At 47.2% G+C, this 18371-nt stretch overlaps 1 protein-coding gene across 2 annotated transcripts in view; it reads right to left on the reverse strand.

Moving 5' to 3' along the window:
- ELMO1 (engulfment and cell motility 1) overlaps positions 1-18371 on the reverse strand; it is a 488584-nt gene that overhangs the window by 355452 nt on the left and 114761 nt on the right. Inside the window, exons 8-13 of one of the 2 annotated variants that reach the window (XM_056118195.1) lie at positions 14387-14538; positions 10081-10159; positions 5872-5916; positions 4859-4909; positions 2593-2715; positions 1214-1345 (exon numbers count right to left, since the gene is read on the reverse strand). In XM_056118195.1, the coding sequence (XP_055974170.1) occupies positions 1214-1345; positions 2593-2715; positions 4859-4909; positions 5872-5916; positions 10081-10159; positions 14387-14538 (582 nt within the window). The remainder of the gene's footprint in view (positions 1-1213; positions 1346-2592; positions 2716-4858; positions 4910-5871; positions 5917-10080; positions 10160-14386; positions 14539-18371) is intronic. The other variant, XM_056118196.1, reaches the window with a different exon arrangement.

The raw sequence follows: 18371 nt of genomic DNA on the forward strand, positions 1-18371 counted from the left end.
GTGCTGCTGGGAATGACGAAATGCTCCTCAGTATCGAACAAGATACAATGACTGATGCAGAAACACTTTCAAGGGCGATTCCAATGAGAGACAAGGTAGTCCCAGGAATAGGTACCGCAAGATGCTAGCCTTTGTAAAGAGTAGTGCTGGCGTACAATGTGCAAAGAAAGATCCTATCGATTATAAATTATGCCTGTTGATTTCACGAGGTGGGGCCCACTGGGTGACACTCAGACAGTCCTGGTTTGGCTGAAGGGACAAAGGATGCAAAGCTCTGTAGCTTTGTAGCTTTGTAGCTCTGCTGTGTAGCCAGAGGTCCTGGGCCCCCTCCTCTGCACCCTAGCTGTGCCCGGGGGCACCATGAGATGCTGGGAATGAAACCTGGGTCAGGAGGTGCTGCTGGCCACCACTGTAATCTCTCAGGCCAAGATCTTTTAACCATTGAAGCAAAAAACATGGCTGCTATAAACGATGGAGGTTATGTAGAAACCCAGTGGGAGAAAGGGCAGAGGAAGAGGAAGCATGCCCAGTCCTCAGCACCCCCATGGGGAGTCCGGAGCCCCGCTTGGGAAGGCCCACAGGGAAAACAACAACGAAAAACCCAGTTCACCCCTGCAGCATTTGCTTTCACTTAAGCCCAAGGTCACAGAGAAACCCAAGGCAATGAAGGCAAGACCAGAGCTCAAAGAGGACCAAGAGCAACAAAGTCTGTCCAAGACAAGCTGTGTTCCCCTCGCTGAACTCAAACGCAGATCCAGAGGCATCTCGTCAGCATTCACAGCCAGACAGAACTTCCAGGAAACCGTCCATTGGCTCAGCCCATCTGATTAACACGAAGACTCTCCATTGAATGCTGATAGGAAATCGATATATCTGAGCAGATGAATCACTACCCCCTTAATAAGATCCATCCCCTCGCTCTCACTGCCAGTGACTTCACACAGGGCTTGGCGCACACTGTGAAGTACATTTAATGAAGTCTCGAGGTGCTCCGGGCTAACTGCTCTGGGTTACACTTAATCAGAGCCGGATAAACAAACACGGCATTAGTCACCCTGTGTGCAAGTTCTTCCATTTCACTGCAGCCAGAAAAGGGCTTTGCATGGGATCCTGTTTAAACGAGCTACACATTTGGAAACTGTGGAAACGATTTCTCAAGGAGCACGAGGACCACACGCTGGCGAGCGCCGCTGCTCGGGGCCAGGTTACTCACAATGAAGCCGAGCTTCTTATAGTCCCGTGTGTACATGGACTTGCGCTTCTCCACACTGCCGCTGCTGTTGCTGGGCTCGCACTCGGCATCGAACGCGATTCTCCGAAGCTCGAATATGATGTCCCTCTGGGCCTGCAGGGGGGTGAGGGAGAAGCAGCGGGCGGTCATATGACAGGCACGCTGTCTCCAGAGACAGAGCAGACAGAGAGAAGCCCAGCTGCCCTCCCGCTACCACGGTGCCACGCTGTGTGATGGCCAGCCACCATCTATGGGAATCACATGCGTGCAGGGCTGCCCTGATGGACTCCAAGACACTCAGGTTCCAGGACCCTATGAGAGACAGGGTCCCTACGCTGCCCTGAGAAGTGCCCTCAGAGGGGAAACGCCTTCATTTTGGTCCGAATGGCCGGTTTCATTGACTTGAGCACTAAAGCGAGCAGGCAGGCCGTGACACTCTCGGCCAGGACCGCCTATCACTTGGCGGCCAGACGCTGGGCTCACGGCCAGGGGATCAAGACCAGGAACAGCCCATTCCAAGCCGCTCAGGCCTCGCTATCAGTCTTATCACCTGGCATCTCCACACACACCATGTGCCACATCATATCTGCTGGACATCAGGCCCTTGCAGCACTCAGGAGTGTTTCACCTTTGCAAAGTCAGTGCTGCTGAACTTAATGTGGGCTGCGTCTGGCTCTCAGCTCCCCAACCCGTTCCTCACACTGTCACGTTCACGAAAGCCTTCGGGACAGACAGAGCCTTCGAGGCAAGAGGTGGTGACATGCCCACTGATAAAGACGAAGCTCTGGCATGTCCGGCCGTCTCCCTGGCACTGACCCCTGCAGGAGGAGGTGACCCTCCCCGCCTGCAGTCAGTCCCACCATTTCTCAGCACCACCCACCTCGTCGGGAAACCTGAAAGCAGGGGGTGCAAAGGGCACTGTCTGTGGCCACAAAACATCAAACTCCTTTAAGGAACAAGAGTGGACTATGCATATGTTTGATACCTACTTAAAACACATCCCTCAGTTTCATTCTCTAGATCAATGTAACATTGAACTATATGTCCCAAATTCTGAGACAGTAATATAACCGTCAAAATGTTAATGCCTCTGAAAAGTGGCTAACTACTGCCATCAAAATGACATCTAAATAATACCATCCTCTGAAATCTCCAGGTTCAGGAGTGGCTGAAGAAATAGGTTTTTGCCTTTTCCTGAAATATAATTTGATTGGTTTATCAGTGCTGACATACCAGAAACTTCTGGAGAACAACCTCCTCCTGAGACATGAGTCTCGGCTTGGCGGCATGACAGGTGCCTGCCTCCAGTGCTCTTCACAGGGGCAGACGCCCCTCCCCCCACACTAGCCAGCCACACTCACCTGGTCCTGTGGGTCCATCTTGGTCATCATCCGGTCCTCCAGGAGGTTGAAGGTGAGGACCTGCAGCACGTAGAGCTGGTGTGCCATCTCATTGTTGATGGCCCGCTGGGCCCGAATGACATGCTGAGGACAGAATCCACCAAGAAATTTCGTTTTTAATATACAGTTTAGTATATATGGAAAAAGAGCAAGCCAAACAGCAAAAGCGAACCTCTCCCATTACATCATCAGGTCAGTGATAACCTCCACAGTGGCCACGTGGAAGCACAGAGAGGACAAGTTGGGGACCAGCAGGGCATGGCGGTGCTTAGGTTTCCGTCAAATTCTACGAGTCAGAAGACTTCCGGCCAGGAACCAGGAGTGACCTCCTGGGTTTAGGGAGGACCGAGAGAGAGAAAGGAGAGGAGACAAGTCCTGAGTGCAGACACGCACCTCCAGAGGAGAGACAGGAGAACAGCCTGGGCAAGGAGGGGAGCAACTCTGAGCCTCTCTGCAGGGCTGCCCCTGGCCAGAGCCTGACACAGGGATGTGCAAACACTTCAGAAGCTACACAGGAAAGCAGAGCACTCTTGGTTTTGTAGTTAATCCACCATTGTGACAAGGAGGAGTGATTTCAGGCGACAATGAGAGGAAAAACAGAACAGCCCTACTTCAAAGCCGCAGAATCAAAATGGAACAAATGGAACAGCAGTGGCCAAAGATGGCCTCAGCACCACCAAGGTGGAGTCTGAAACGAGATTTAGCACGTGGGCCTAACAGGTGTCTTCTCTGGCAAAGAACACGGCTGGGTTTTAAAATTCCAATCATTTGGTGGATATGGCAAAGCTGCCTTTCACATTGTATGTATATCTCCAATGGGCCACACCCGCCCAGCTCCTGAAATCTTAGGAAAATCCTCCAGGAGCCCCTAACCTGGCCGTGAGCTCCAATGGAGGGGAAGCAGCTAGAAAAAGCCCCCTCATAGGACACCGAGCCTCATCTCACGAGGAGACCATCCTTGCTAAGATGGCCAGCGGTGCCCAGAGGCTCTGGAGGCCCTCTGCTGCCTCCGCACCCCACAGTGCCTGCACAGCTCAGCAGCGTACCCCCACAGGCACGCCGGGCCTTGGCCGCCAGAGTCCAAGAGCTAGACACACTCCTCTCTTCCTGGGACAGGGCAAACTCAGACTCAAGCTTCATCATCTCCACACAACTGGCCCAGAACATTTCATGGCTGAGCCAAAGTGCTATATGCATCTCACGTCCTTTTTATGTGACTGGCCTAAAATATTGTAAGTACAATTTACTTTTCCCCTAAAATTGGATACAGGTTTGCTGCTTGCCGCTCCCAGGACTAACTAACTTAGAAGTTGCCCACCTAGCGCTCTCTCTCTCTCTCTCTCTCTCTGTTTCTTTCTCACTCATTCTCTCTCTGTCTGTCTCTCTCTGTCTCTGTCTCTCTCTTGTTATCTCTCTCTCTGTCTGTGTGTGTGTGTGTCAGTCTGTCTGTCTCTGGAGACCAACACTGTGTCACTGGCCAGTGGGCTCTCTCAATAAACTGACTTTGCGCTACCTAAACAATCTCACTCCTGGTAAATTCTCTGATGATGGCAACCCTCAGACTCAGAGGTCTGGGTTCAAGCACCAACTCCTAACCCTTCATACAGTGCCAGTTAGAGAAGACAGGGTAGGGAGGAAAATGAGAAACGGAAGCAATTGATGAGATGGCTTTAGGCTTTGGAGCTTTGGTTCTGTTTGCTATTGTAAGAATTTTAATATTCAATGACCTCATTGTACTGGCACGTGTGTCTGTGACAGAAAGAGAAGGGGGAGGGATGGAGAAAGAATAAGAGGGTGAAAAAGAGAAAAGGAGAGAAGAGTAGAGAGATCTGGTTTTGATAGCAGGGAGTTCAACTACACACACCTCTTCCAGCCTGGGTTACAAGTCAGGTGGCAAACAAGGACCCGGGTATCTCACCTTTGATCTCACTCATGCTGGTGGATTTGTAAGTCAAATGAAAGCTAACATTGCAGGTATGTCTTACATCGCCCCACTGAGAGACTGTGGTTCCTTGTTTTTTCTCCCGAGAGCTTTCCGATTTTCTGGAGACCCTTCCCTTCAGCCAAACACAGGGAAGACTTGCTTATTTGTACTCTAAAAAACTACCGTTTAATTTGTTCTCCTGCCTAGAGCTTTGCCCCTGGAACGATGTACACAGCACACCACAAATAAGGTACAGAGGACAGAAGAAAACCAGTGTCACCCGGCCTCAGCACAGACACTCACCGTTAAGATGATGGAGCGCAGCTGCTTCTGAGCCAAAATATTCGCCATCTCCTGTTGGAGAAAAACAAGTCCACACAAAGGTTCCGGTTAGAAAGATTCATTTCAGCGTGGCACAGACGGACTCAGCCGTGGAGTGTGCATCCTAGCTGGATATCAGCAGTATTTCTCATGACACAACGAACTCACACAGCTGGTCACGTTCCAATTATTTTTTTAATATTACAAAGCCAAGGAAGAAAATATTGGCACCTACAATCTTCTTCCTTTTTTGGTTTTTGTGTGTGTGTTCCAGGAATTTCCCCTTTCTAGGAGAAGATGGAGGCTGATGGAGCGGGGGCTTCACTGGCAGGGTCCGTCAGAAGCAGAGGGCTTCACAGGGCACAGACATGCAGCAGCAAAACCCCAATACTAGAGACCATTGCTTTAAAGATCTGTCTTCTAATTTCTAAGCTCATCTGTGCAAAACCAAAGAACAAGTTGCAAACACCCCAGGCCTTGAGCACGGACTCTGAAAGTGAACTCCAGGGCTTCTGAGTGAAGGGAGGTATGGGGGTAGTGCCACCTCTGGGCCCACACTCAGCGGTTTTACGCCACATCCGTGCCAGGGACGCTGAGTGCCTTGGCTTCCCTGGCTGGTTTGGAGGCTTTGCATGTGATTATATTTAATGCGATGCTTTATAGATGGCTTCTCTAGACATTGGCAAACAGACAATAAGGTTGAAAACGAGGACAATATGATGCAAATGTTTAGAAGCAAAAATACTGCTCATATTCAGGATAACTGCTTTTTGATGGGGAGGTAGAGGGAGTAATTTGCTACTTGGTTGAGTAGAGAAATAACTATACTAGTATACCAAAACACGACCATGAATGCAACCCAGGATGAAATAAAGCAGCAGAGAGTGAGGAGAATCAGGAGCATGTGGAGGAAGCATGAGACAGGAAGACAGGGGACATGAAGTAAGAGACACACAGGCAGGGCTGGGCAGGAGCAGATGGACATGGGGACTTACAGTCAGAGGACACTCAAGGATGTCCACACTGCTCTCCACACCAGCCTAGGGTCAGGTGTGATCGCCACCACAGAAGGGAGAGAAAGCAGGAGAGAAGAAGGGGTGAAATTCAAAGGATGCTGTTAGAGGTCACAGCTTTATGGCAACACTCCCGCTGGCCCACTGCACTGAAGAGAGGAGCATGTAAATACGGGAAGGTGATTCCAAAATTCTAGCTGTGCCAGGAGGTTGTCGACAGGAAACCAATTAAAGGTATTGTAAATCATGATGTGTCAGTATAACATTAAAGCCAGAAGATAATAAGGACCCCTCATCCAACCTCAGTCACTGGTCAGGGAAAAGGAACTTGCTTTTGCACAGTGCACAGGGCTAGAATTTTCCTTTTGGTGGATAGAAATAGAAACTTTTCCATGGGTCATACAAAAAAGCAAAAGGCCAAAAAGTGTCTACAGCTCTTTTAAATCTCTTTTCTTTTATAAAATGAAATGTCTGCCTACTTAGCATCCAAAAAAAAGTCCTCTTTTATGTCTATTTTATAGACACAATTCATAAAAGTTTAAAATAACTTAGAAGGAATGATACATTTCTGACATTACTAGAGCAATTATTATAATTGTCTGATACAATATTGATCTTTTCCTTAATACTATGGGTAGGGCAAAGACACGGAAAATCATTTCATATTTGAGTTTCAAGCCCAGATAAAATGTCTGGCACAGGTATATAATAAATATTTGATTAAAGAATGAATTAACATATTCTGCTATATCCCTAATAAACATGAGCTTGCTCAGAGAAGGGATACTGGAAGATCCCTGTCCACATCATGAATTATTTTTAATCCAATATTAAGTTATTGTTTGAGTAAACTTGAGAATCCATGGAGAATACTTTATACCATTAAGATAATAGAAACAGAGATGCAGATATATTGGCATGGAATGGCGTTCACAACATCTTCTTGTAAAAGAAGCTTTAATAATGCATGTACTGTGACAGCATCTGATGAAAATGGTGTCCATAGGAGTTGGCACGTTCCAGGCGAGGGGTGCAGTCTCAGTTATGAGCTATTGTCTCTGGGAATGCAACTGGGGAGTTCTTATGTTTTCTTCCTTTAGAAACTGGATTGTCTTGTTTTTCCACACAATGTTTTAACAAAATTATTTTAAAATAATGCTTATCAAAAATCATACGAATCTGTAGATCAATCTGGACGAGATCTCATCAATATGTTGGTCATGAACATAATGAAGTCAGTAATGGCATGACTTGGTCAGAAAAAAGATTTGTTTGCTCATCAAATGTCAACCCCATCTCCCACAGAACAAGAACCATTGATGTGCTCAGAGGATGGGTGAGAGCCCGTATCAAGAGTCCTGGGTAAGCCAGACCCCCTTTCCGCAGGGAAGCCAGCCTGTGGGCAACACCCCAAGACACCCAGTTTTCTCTCTGGAGGCTAGCTCAATTAATACAAAACAAAAACTAGTGTTGGGACAGTCTGCTTAGTAACTAAAAATATGATCTGGTGGAATTTTTCTCCATAAATAAAATGTAAGTGTTTAGAACAACCCTTCTAAATCTACTTTATATATTTTGAAATGAAGTACCCCCGCCCCCAAAATGGAGGACTAAGAATGTGTGTGGCTTTAAATTGGAAAAAGAAATTAGAGTAAATATAAAATGTTTCCATGAATTTGGAATTGATCTGATGATGAGAGGCCTGAATTAAGGGATATTTCTGTACAGCCCCTGAGTGAATGCTAAAATTCCTCTGGGTCTAACTGGGGGGAAGAAGGCAGACATGAGTCTTTCCCACTTTAGATGTTCTTTGAGTACTGGAGAGTGGAGGCACTCCTGTGACATGCTCACTAGGACACTCTGCAGGTGGGGATACTAGGAGCAATCTGGTCAAACCTTTACCTGCCTGACTTTCAATTTCCTTATTTGCAAAAATCAAAATAAAATGGTTTTCTACTGATAAGAGAATCAAAGAAGACATAAAACACCAAGACTGGCACAAAGCGCAAAGACTCTAAATAATATATTTTTTGGTGAAAAGCTCTGGCAAAATTTCTACTTCACAAACAATACTCAAAACCTTCTACATTTTACAACATAAATCACTACCAATATGTCACAGGAAACCAACCCTATGTTGCCCCTGGGGGCATTGCCAGCCTCTAGTGACCTCTGGAAATGACATCACAGTTTTCTTTATCATGCACTTAAAACCATTTCAAGACCCCTCTCAACTTATTGGAGATGTTTATAAAATTAAAACACAAACTATTTTATTTCTGAGGGGGAAAATTCAGGAAAATTTTCAAGAAGAGTATTTGTTCTATTCTTAATAAATGAAGGCACTGATTCTTCTAGAGTTCAACATTTTGGAAAGTCCAAGCTGATCTTCTATAGACAATTAAGTAAAGTACCTTCTCACTATATTTCAAAGACAAATTCAGTCACCAATTACCCTCTCTGCCTTCTCCACAATTATATTTATCTGTATCAGCCCGACAGTTTTCTCCAATGGTGAGAGCAACGAATGCCCAAACTCGGTCCTGCCAGTCTCACGCGGTCTAATCTAAAAACAGAGAGCTTCAGATCCCCAAAACTTGAACCTAATGTCCTACTGGCAGTCCAATATATTTTCATTAGTGATCGCTGTACTGGATAAAGTGCTCCCTGGCATCCACATCCCGATTCCCCAAGGTCGTCTGAGGCCAGTTCAGCAGCAGTAGTGTACAAGCAGTGAGGCTGACTTCGAGCACAACCCAGGGAGCTTCCACGTCCCTGGTTCCAAGCATCGCAGGGCGAGGGAAAGGCCTGACCACAGCACACAGTGCAGGCTCCTCGAACTCCAGTTCCACCTTCAGGGAAGGGGCGAGTCCTCGAAGGGCCCTGTGGGGCATGTGTGCTGGAGGACTGGGAGCTCCGGGTCTGCAGGAGTTGGCAGCTCAGCACCCATGCGGGGGGGCAGCCCGAGCCACCGTCCCAGCTGCAGCCTCAGAGAGGCATTGGAGGAGGCAGCACTTGCTGTGCCATGGGTACAGCCATTGCCTGTCCCAACCCACACACAAACACGGGGCCTGAGCACCGAGCCAGAAACTGCCACTAAGTGCTTCTGGGAGCCCCAGGCACCAAAGAATGCGACCAAAATAAAACCCCACAGAGCTCAGAGCACAGGCTCGGGGAGCACGTAGGGTGCCTCCCACTCTAGCAAACAGTACAGGTGCACAGGATGACAGGGCAGTGATCAGGCATTGCTGCGTGACACCCCAAATGTCTCCTGGAAAGTCGCCAAGACCTGAGAGCCCCACTGAGGAAGCACAGGAATGAGTCCAGTTCGTGACAGAGTCCAGTCCATGCCACGAGTTGGCTCTCTACATCCTCACAGCAACCAGTGGCCGCCATGCTTCTACGTTCCTGAGAACAGTTGGAATGACCAGAGGAACCCGTATTTCTAGCCATTCCCTCCTTCCCCCTTCCCGCCTTCCTTCCCTCTCACCCTCCCTCCCTCCCTTCCCTCCATTCAGTGTTTAGGGTCAAAGCTAGCAGTGTTCAGGACTTACTCCAAGTTCTGTGCTCAGGGATCACTCCTGGAGAACCTGAGGGACCATGTATGGTGCCAGGTACTGACCCAGGTGCCTCACCACCTGTCCTATCTCTCTGGCCTGGGTAGGTTTGTTTTCTGGGCTGCTCTCCCTTGAGCTCAGGAACACTCCTTGCTCAGCACTTGGTGATCACTCCCAGCAGTTTCCAGGTACCAAGTGTTGGGAGGGCTCAAACCCTGGGCTCCAGCATGCAGAGCCCATCATAAGTCCTTCGAGTCAGCACCCAAGCTCTCTAAGCAGTTCTCTGCTCTTGTTGACATAGAAGAGAGGAAACGGATGCTCAAGCTTCCACCAGATCAGCAACAGAAGAATATAGTCAAGCCAAGTGCCCCTCTGGCCTACGCGGCATGGCTCCTACTCCCCTTCCCCTTCTGTGTCCACTCCCACATCTCCCCCGGGAACACCCTTTCCTGCAGGCTGACAGTGCAGGATAAAGGAGAGGCCAGAGTGTTTCTCTGAATGCCTCCCAAGGTTTCGGCCCCTTTTACTGAGCCCTGCAGTAAAGACCCTGAGGCTGGGACACCCCCCACCTCGTCCTGCCAGATCCATCTGGGGTTGCTGCCCTGGGCAGTCTCAAGGCCACAGACGTACTGACCTGCCTCCTCTCGTCTGGGGCTTTGAGAAAGAGCGCGTTGATCACGGCGATGGTGTAGGTCTGGATCTCCTGGTCTGTCCTGCAATGCAGAGCAGCAGAGATCAGGAGAGTTGAGTCCCCAAGTCCCCTGGCGCTTCCCGCCATCTCCCCCACAAAAAGGGGCCGAGCAAGGGAACAGCCAACGGCCAAAGGCATCAGAACTGGACATTCTTGTACAAGGAAAAAACCTCCAACCGCATCAAAAAATGTGGAGAAGAAATTAACAGCAGCTTCCTCAAAAAAGAAATACAAATGACCATAAGGCACATGAAAAAATGCTCCACACAGCTAGTCATCAGGGAGGTGAGAATCAAAACAACAATGAGATATCATCTCACATCACAGAGACTGGCACACATTCACAGAGACTGGCACACATTCAAAAGAACAAAAGCAACCAGTGCTGGCATGGATGTGGGGAAAAAGGGACGCTCTTGCACTTTAGGGGGAATGCCCACTGATGCAGCCTTTTTGGAAAACAATAGGAGCATTCCTACAAAAAATAGAAATTGAGCTTCCATATGATCCCGCAATACCACTTCAGGGAATATATCCCAAGGGTGCAAAAAAGTACAGTAGAAATGACATCTGCACCCATATGTGCATTGCAGCACTGTTCACAATAGCCAGAATCTGAAAACAACCAAAGTGCCCAAGAATAGACAACTGTTAAAGAAACTTCAGTAAATTTACAAATTGGAATACTATGCAGCTGCCAGGAGAGACTAAGTCATGAACTTTGCTTATAAGTGGATAGACATGGAGAGAATCATGCTAAGTGAAATGAGTCAGAAAGAGAGGGACAGACATAGAAGGACTGCACTCGTTTTGTGTACTATAAAATAACATAATATGAGACTGACACTCAAGAACAATAGACATAAGGGCCAGGAATATTGCCACATAGTTCGAAGCCTGCCTCATGAACTAGGGGAGGAGGCAGCTGGAATAGAGAAGAGATCACTAAGACAATGATGGTTGGAGGAATCGTTTGGGATGGGAGCTGTGTGCTGAAAGTAGATAAAGGACAAAACATGATAGCCTCTCAGTATCTGTATTGCAAACCATAGTGCCCCAAAGCAGAGAGAGTATGAGGGAAACTGTCTGCCACAGAGGCAGGGGGAGGGCTGAGAAAGGGAGGGGGGGTTATACTGGGGAGATTGGTGGTGGAAAATGTGCACTGGTGGAGGGATGGGTGTTTGATCACTGTATGACTGAAACTCAAACATGAAAGCTTTGTAACTGCATCTCACAGTGATTCAGTAATAAATAAATAAATAAAGAACTGGGCATTCTGAAGACAGAACTAAGCCTGGGGGTGAGGAGTTGGGAGAGAGCCTTGGCCCACTGGTGGAGGGAAATGGACTTTCTGCTGCAGGGACTGGGCTGGCATGAAAGCATCATGACCAGTGTATAAAATCACAGCACCCTCCATCAAGGCGGTAAAGAGGGAAAAGGAAGCAGAACTGGTAAATGATATTCATGCCACCCTATCAGTAACAGAACTGCAAACCACAGTGCACTAAAAGTAAAGTAAGAGAGAGAAAAAGAGAGGGAGAGAATAAAAGTACTTGCCATAGATGCAGGATTCGGGGGGCTGGGAGTGCGGGTGGGAAACAGGGGGTAGGAAATGTGCACTGTGAAGGGACGTGCTGGAGCACTGTAGGACTGAAGCCCACCTGTCAGGAGCAGCTCTGTAACTTGAGTCTCTTATGGAGATTCAAATAAAACATAACATTTTTTTTAAAGCAGCGGGCATCAATAACACAGCTGGCCCTGAGAGCACATCTCGGCCTTCACAGGCTGTACCAAGAAGAGGGGACAGCAGCTCTGTTGCCACTAGCGCTCACTGAGCAGAGGTGTGGGCTGCATCTCTAACGCCCTGTCCACTCAAGGTGCTGAGCAAGCATGGGTGAGGGGACGCACTATCTCCCAGTGCCAGCCCACCTGGGAGTGTCTTTAATCTCCCACCGTCCTGCTACCATCAAAGTGCCTGGCAGGGTGGTGTGCTCAAGGGCACGGGTCTCACATGCACAAGGCAGCGTCCAAGTACTCATCCGTGGGCTCCAACATGCAGGGCCGCAGCCAGCACTGAGTGGGAGCACAGAGCATGTAGGCTGTGAGTCTCCAGCCAGAGAGACAGCAGAAGGGGCCCTGGGGCCCAGTGCCTGCAGAGGTCCCCATCCAAAATGAAGGAACTGGTGGTTTCCAAACTGATGATGGTACATATTCCAAAACCGATTCCCAAATCCACATATTCTGCTCTGTGGAATTTTGGGGGCACACCTGGCAGAGCTTGGGGATTGCTCTCGGCTCTGTGCTCAGGAGGCCAGGAACTGTAGGAGACACCCCTTGAGTCTCCTCCTGCAAAGCATCTGTGCAACCCATTGAGCCACCTTGCCTGGCCCCTGGTAGGAAAGGAACAGGAAGGAAATCAGAAAATCCAAATGAGCAAAGAACGGATGCACGCTGCATGGTAAATAAGGATGGAAGGGACGAAGAGGCCTGCACGCTTCCTACAGGGAGGTGGGGGGAGGGGAGCCGAGGCCACAGGGCTTGGTGGGCCAAGCTTCCAGCAGGCTCATCACAGGCTGGCTCTGAGACTGTGGGGGTGGGGGGGAGGGGAGCTCCCAGGGGCCCCTCAGACACTGTTCCCACGTCTGTAGCAGCAGATAAGAACTCACTGCAAGAGGATGCTTTTAGCGTAAAATGAGCTAATGTACATAAAATCCTAAGCACAGCACTTAGCAATAATAAACTCTCCACTTTGGTGAAGAGCACCGTGAATATTCAAGTGCCCCCTTGAGAGTTGAAGAAAAGAAGAGAACAGCTCTGAGTTCTTTGACATTCGGGAAATATTGTTTCTAGCAGATTATTTCTAGGGAGGTTTCATGCACACCATTGTTTCAAGCATGTGCCAATTCTCCCTGAGGCTTCAATCATAGTTTAGGAACTCTAAAACTTCATCTTCTGTTAAAAGGAAGGCAAAAAAAAAGGACACATCTACTGTACTCTAGTAGCTTCTACTTAACTAAGAACAAAACAGGTCCTTGGAGCATGCAGACCCGTGTGCTGAGGGTCATGCCCAGGGGTGGTGTGGGGAGGGGAGCAAGCAGGGGCGGGAGCAAGCAGGGGCGTCACAGCTGGGGCCTTCCAGTAGGCCAGGCAAGATTCTAGCCCCAGGGCTTGCTCCCCCCACTCGAAGCCACTTATTAAGTTAACACATGAGCATTTTAGGTAAATCCAGAGCTACTGAGTCCCCTGGCTCCCTGTCCTGCACCTCAACCCAAATGATCCAGAGGCTCCTTGAGACTGTGCCCAGTAACCTGCGAAATGCGGTGATTAGTACATAGGCATCAACCAGTTCATATTAATACCATAAAACGAGCCCCGAGAGGCCTCCTCCAAGGCTCTGAGGAAGCCGCTATTCCTGTGCCTCCACGGCACAGTTGGTTCTGAAGAAACAGAAATGACTGAAGTAGTTTCTTGGTTCTATAAACCAGGATCAAGTCAGCTCGGAGGCTCTGCTGCCACCCAAGCCCCCAAACCCCTGTATTTCATTTCTAAAGTAGCACAGGGTACAGCATCTGGGTGTCAATCAGTGAAACCTCACTTCTTACTGCAGAGTGAAAGGAAGGGGTCTCAGGACTTCTCCTGGGCTTCAAACTGCTAGGCCTCATCTTCTAGCCTAAACCTCTGGAAAACATTCATGCCATACACTAAACTGCAAGTGCAGTTCATTGCAAACATCCCAAGCCTAGGGAAGAAGCTTGCACAAAATAAGTTAGGGGTCAGAGAAATGGCCCAAAGCAGATGCTTTGCATGCAGGAGGCCCAGGTTTGAGCCCCAATGCTACATAACCGCATGAGGACTGCAAGGAGTGACCCCCAAGCATCATCAGTTATGGTCCTACACAACAACAGAAGTTCATTATTAACCATGGAAACATTCATTCTACCACCAAAAGTACTAATTTAAACAATCATAGAAAGACTACTGAGAACTTGAGAGACAAATCGTCCCACCAAAACCAAACTCTACCAATATTAATCAAAGATGAGCTTCTACCAAGGGCCAGGCACTGGGGAAAGGGCAGTCAGGAATGGGAACGGAGCTCCTTCAGGGCTGAAGAATGCTGCACTCTGAGTGCCCAGGAGGGAGCAATGCAGCCCACATTCTCTGTTCTGTGTCCTTAGGGACGAGGGGTGAGACTTCTCCGGGGAGCGAGACAGGTTATCTCCTGCACGTTTCTCCTCACCCTACTTACCCCTGAAGGTGTGGGATGAGCTGGCCGATGGTGATCTCTTGGGCCACCTTCTGGTAGAGGTCATGGCTATTGAGCACCATTGACTCCAAAATGGCCAAGGACCGCTGCAGGATTGAGGTGTCAATGGCTGACTTGTTGACAAAGCTTGCAATCTGCAGATCCAAGGGGACACAAGTAAGTTTCCTGGTCAGTAAATCAGAGCAGCAAGCAAAATAGAGCAGAGAGTAAGTCATTTAAGGAACACCAGGCTCGAGAGGAAATCATACTTGACACTGCAGCAGAACAGGCAACACTATTTATATCCTATTGTACAATTCAGTTAGAAGCAATTAAAAAGAGTTGTCTTTGAGGCCAGGGAGGATGAGGCATCTTGCAGAGGCAACTGACTTCAACACATTTATTCTCAAGTTCTCCAGTGTAGCATTATTCAGTGTAGCAAGAATCTAGAAACAACCTGGGTGCCTGAAAACAGATGACTGGATAAAGAAATGATGATACATCTACACAATGGAATACTACACAGCCACCAAGAAAAATAAAGTCATGAAGTTTGTCAAAATGGATGGACATAAGTAATAAATGAATAGACATGGAGAGTATCATACTAAATGAAGTGAATCAGAAAGAGCGGGACAAAGAATGATCACACTCATTTGTGGGATATAAAAAAAAAACACAGTATGAGACTAATACCCAAGGACAGTAGAAATGAGGGCCAGGAGAACTGGTCCACACTTGGAAGCCTGACAAAAGTGGGGGGCAGGGCAGGCAGTTAGGAAAGAGAAGGGACCACTACGACAGTAATAGTTGGAAATGATAACTCTGGACAAGAACTGAGTGCTGAAAGTAGGAAAAGGGATATACAGGATAACCTTTCAGTATCTATACTGCAAACTACAATGCCCAAAAGGGGGGAGAGAGAAAGAGTGAGAGAGAAAGTAAGAGAGAAGAAAAGACAAGAAGACGAGTAGGAGAGGGGTGGCAGGGGCGAAACTAGGGATATGGGTGATGGGAAATGTACACTAGTGAAGGGACAGGTGTTGGAATGACTGAATTTCATGTATGACTAAAACGCAATCATGAACAACTTTGTAACTGTGTCTCTCACAGTGATTCAGCAGGGGGGGAATGGTTATAGCCAAAAACAGAGAGAGCGAAAGAGAGAAGAGAGGAGAAAGAGAGAGAGCGAGAGAGCGAGAGAGAGAGAGAGAGAGTTCAACATACACGATAGCCATTCCCTTCCCAGTCTATTCCTTCACCAGCGAGATCCTTATTCTCCCACTTTAGTGACTCACAAATCACACTTGTCAACACAATTCAACTGGCAACTTTTCACTTCTTGGATACTATACTCTTCTTTTCTCCTCAACGAAACACTCTTCTCCCATCCTTCCAATTTCATATGGTCCAAAGAAATTCTTCTTATCTCCCTCAACTTTAGCAAACAGGAAAACACTTAAATTAGCCAGGCTAAAGCCTGAAATAATAGTTTAAGTTCTCAATTATTTTCTCTATGGAATTAATCACCAAGACTTCAAACACAGTAAATCACCATGGAAGAGGAAAGCAACATAAGGGTGTGAATAATGGATAATAGTTACTCAAACACATGGGTACCATAAAGGCTTTATTTTAGAGGCCTCATTAAAAGTTATTACTGTCTGTTGACAATGCACACTAAAAGTCTGTTGTTATATCAGTATAAAGACTGCTGTTTCATAAACGAAACACTTTGGCTCCTGACAAATAGAACTTGCTGGTTCCCTATCAGCAATAATCTCTCCTTTTCTGCATCCCACAGATCCCTCCTCCACCCTCTTTTAAGCCAAGATGTAAAGAAACTCATGGATACTGGAAGTCATCATCTCATCTGTTTCTAGCCAATGGCTCCTTAGAGAATGTTAGTGTGTATGTGTGTGTGTATTTGTGTGTGTGTGCGTGCACCCATGCATGCATGAGTGTGAGTGTGTGTTTGTGTGTGTGTGTTTTGGTTGTAGGGGTGAGCATATCTGGGTCTCGAGTGGAAAAGAAATGGCATGAAGTAGTCAAACATTGTGACTCTGTATCCTCAAAGGCTACTGCTCTTTAATACAAATTACAAGAAGAGTGTGAGAATTTTAAGATTCTCAAAGGACCACTTTCTCTCCTTTCACGGTTAATAAACTTCTCCAATGTGTTTATTATCCTGGCAAGTGTCTGTTCTAAGTCTCACAATATATTCCACTCTGTTCAATGCCACCATGCTAAGGCCAACTTTGCCTCTCAAGAACCATCCTTCTCTAACAGAACAATGCAATTACCCTCATGCTGTGCTCAGGTTTAACCCTCCAATTCAGACTCCTTCTAAATACAATATAAAATTTCTGAAATTCTCCTACTTACATCTCCTTAACTGGTTTTCATTATCCCAGCATAGTTCTTGGCATGCATTAGGAAACTGAAGACCTCACAGAGAAGTCAGCTCCAGTATTTCCGATGTTCTCTGCACTAAGTCTTCTTCCAGACTCCTTGTTTCATGTGGCTTTTAGTAAGCTTGGAGAGATGGAAAATCTGCCACCCAGTTGTTTACTGCCCCACATCGTTCCCCACCCACAGCCTCCATGCCCTCTTCTCACTCAAGCAATAGTCACTGACTATGGGCCGTGAAATAGGCTTGCACTGGTCTAGGACCTGGAAATAGAAAGGCAAGCAAAAACCATGTGACTGAAACTTCAGGGACTCACAGCACCATGGAGACAGACAAAACTCATTTTCTACGACACGTGTTTCATCCAAATGGCTGTCTCCTATGAGACAATTTGCCTGAATAAGCCTCCTTTTCAATTGTCACCTTTCTCCAAATTCGCCATAACCATTACTGATCAATGCTGCCAGTAAACTACTTTCTAACCCTCTGATGCTGCTCCCGGCGCCTCTCCCAGGGGCGCTCATTCAGTTGGACACACACAGCACTGGCTCATTCCTGGGTAACAAGACAGCATGTTTGCTTTTTTCCATGCTTCTGTCTCTGCGAAGATTTTCTCCCATGACAATTCCCCTCCACTTCCATAAACACCCTCTTGACAATGTTTGCTCTTTCAACGTTTTCCAATGGAATTCTCAATGTTGTCTTCTATGAAATATATCTTTACAACTGACTTTTAAAAGTTCTTAACAAATGACTAACACTCTCCTGCCCCCCTCCCGACGCGCGCGTGCACACACACACACACACACACACACACACAACTTACTGGGTGGTGAAGCAAAGTGTGGTGTCTGCTCTACTTCAGGTATTTTTGTATCCTACATATACATTCCACTGTCATTTGCTATGTCTATATATTGACCTCCCATGAGATGAGTAAACTTTCTATTTTATTAAAGTATTTAAGTATTCTATAAAACTCATCTTTCTTAAAGACAGGAAAAGAAGAACAAACACTGATGTTCTCGCTGATTTGTGGTAGACAGAGTAACATGCTTAAGGAATGGAAGGTAGCAAAAGTGGGGGAAATGGGTCTGGACTAGAGAAACAAAAAAAGGCCAAGGAGAAAGAGAAACAGAGAAGCAAGAAGAGGAGGCCTGGAAGTAACCAGGGCCCTGGGTTCATCTGTGGCATGAGGCCAAACGACATGTGTGTATTTAAACCTTTTGATCCAACACTACTAGGGAACCGGAACTATAACAATTAAACTTAAAAACTAATCTGCCAAGGAGCCAAGCTGGGAGTAAGAGGGAACCCAGGGCGGTGGAGGAGAGAAGGGGGACAGGCTGGTGAGACAAGCTGGCAATGTGGCTGCCTGAAACCCAATTTTAACCACTATGTAAATCTCAGTGATTTTTTTCCACTGAAAAACATACAATAAAATAATGTTATCTTTTTAAAGTGTATTCCTCCCCTTCCATGACAGAGAGGATTCACCATTTAATCCAACCTAACTCAGGTGAGCTAAGGAGCAAGTGAGCGAGGGCGCAGCCCACCCAGTGCACAGTGCGATTCTGC

This window comes from Sorex fumeus, unplaced genomic scaffold (assembly GCF_029834395.1).
Source record: "Sorex fumeus unplaced genomic scaffold, SorFum_2.1 ptg000037l, whole genome shotgun sequence".
NCBI lineage: Eukaryota > Metazoa > Chordata > Mammalia > Eulipotyphla > Soricidae > Sorex > Sorex fumeus.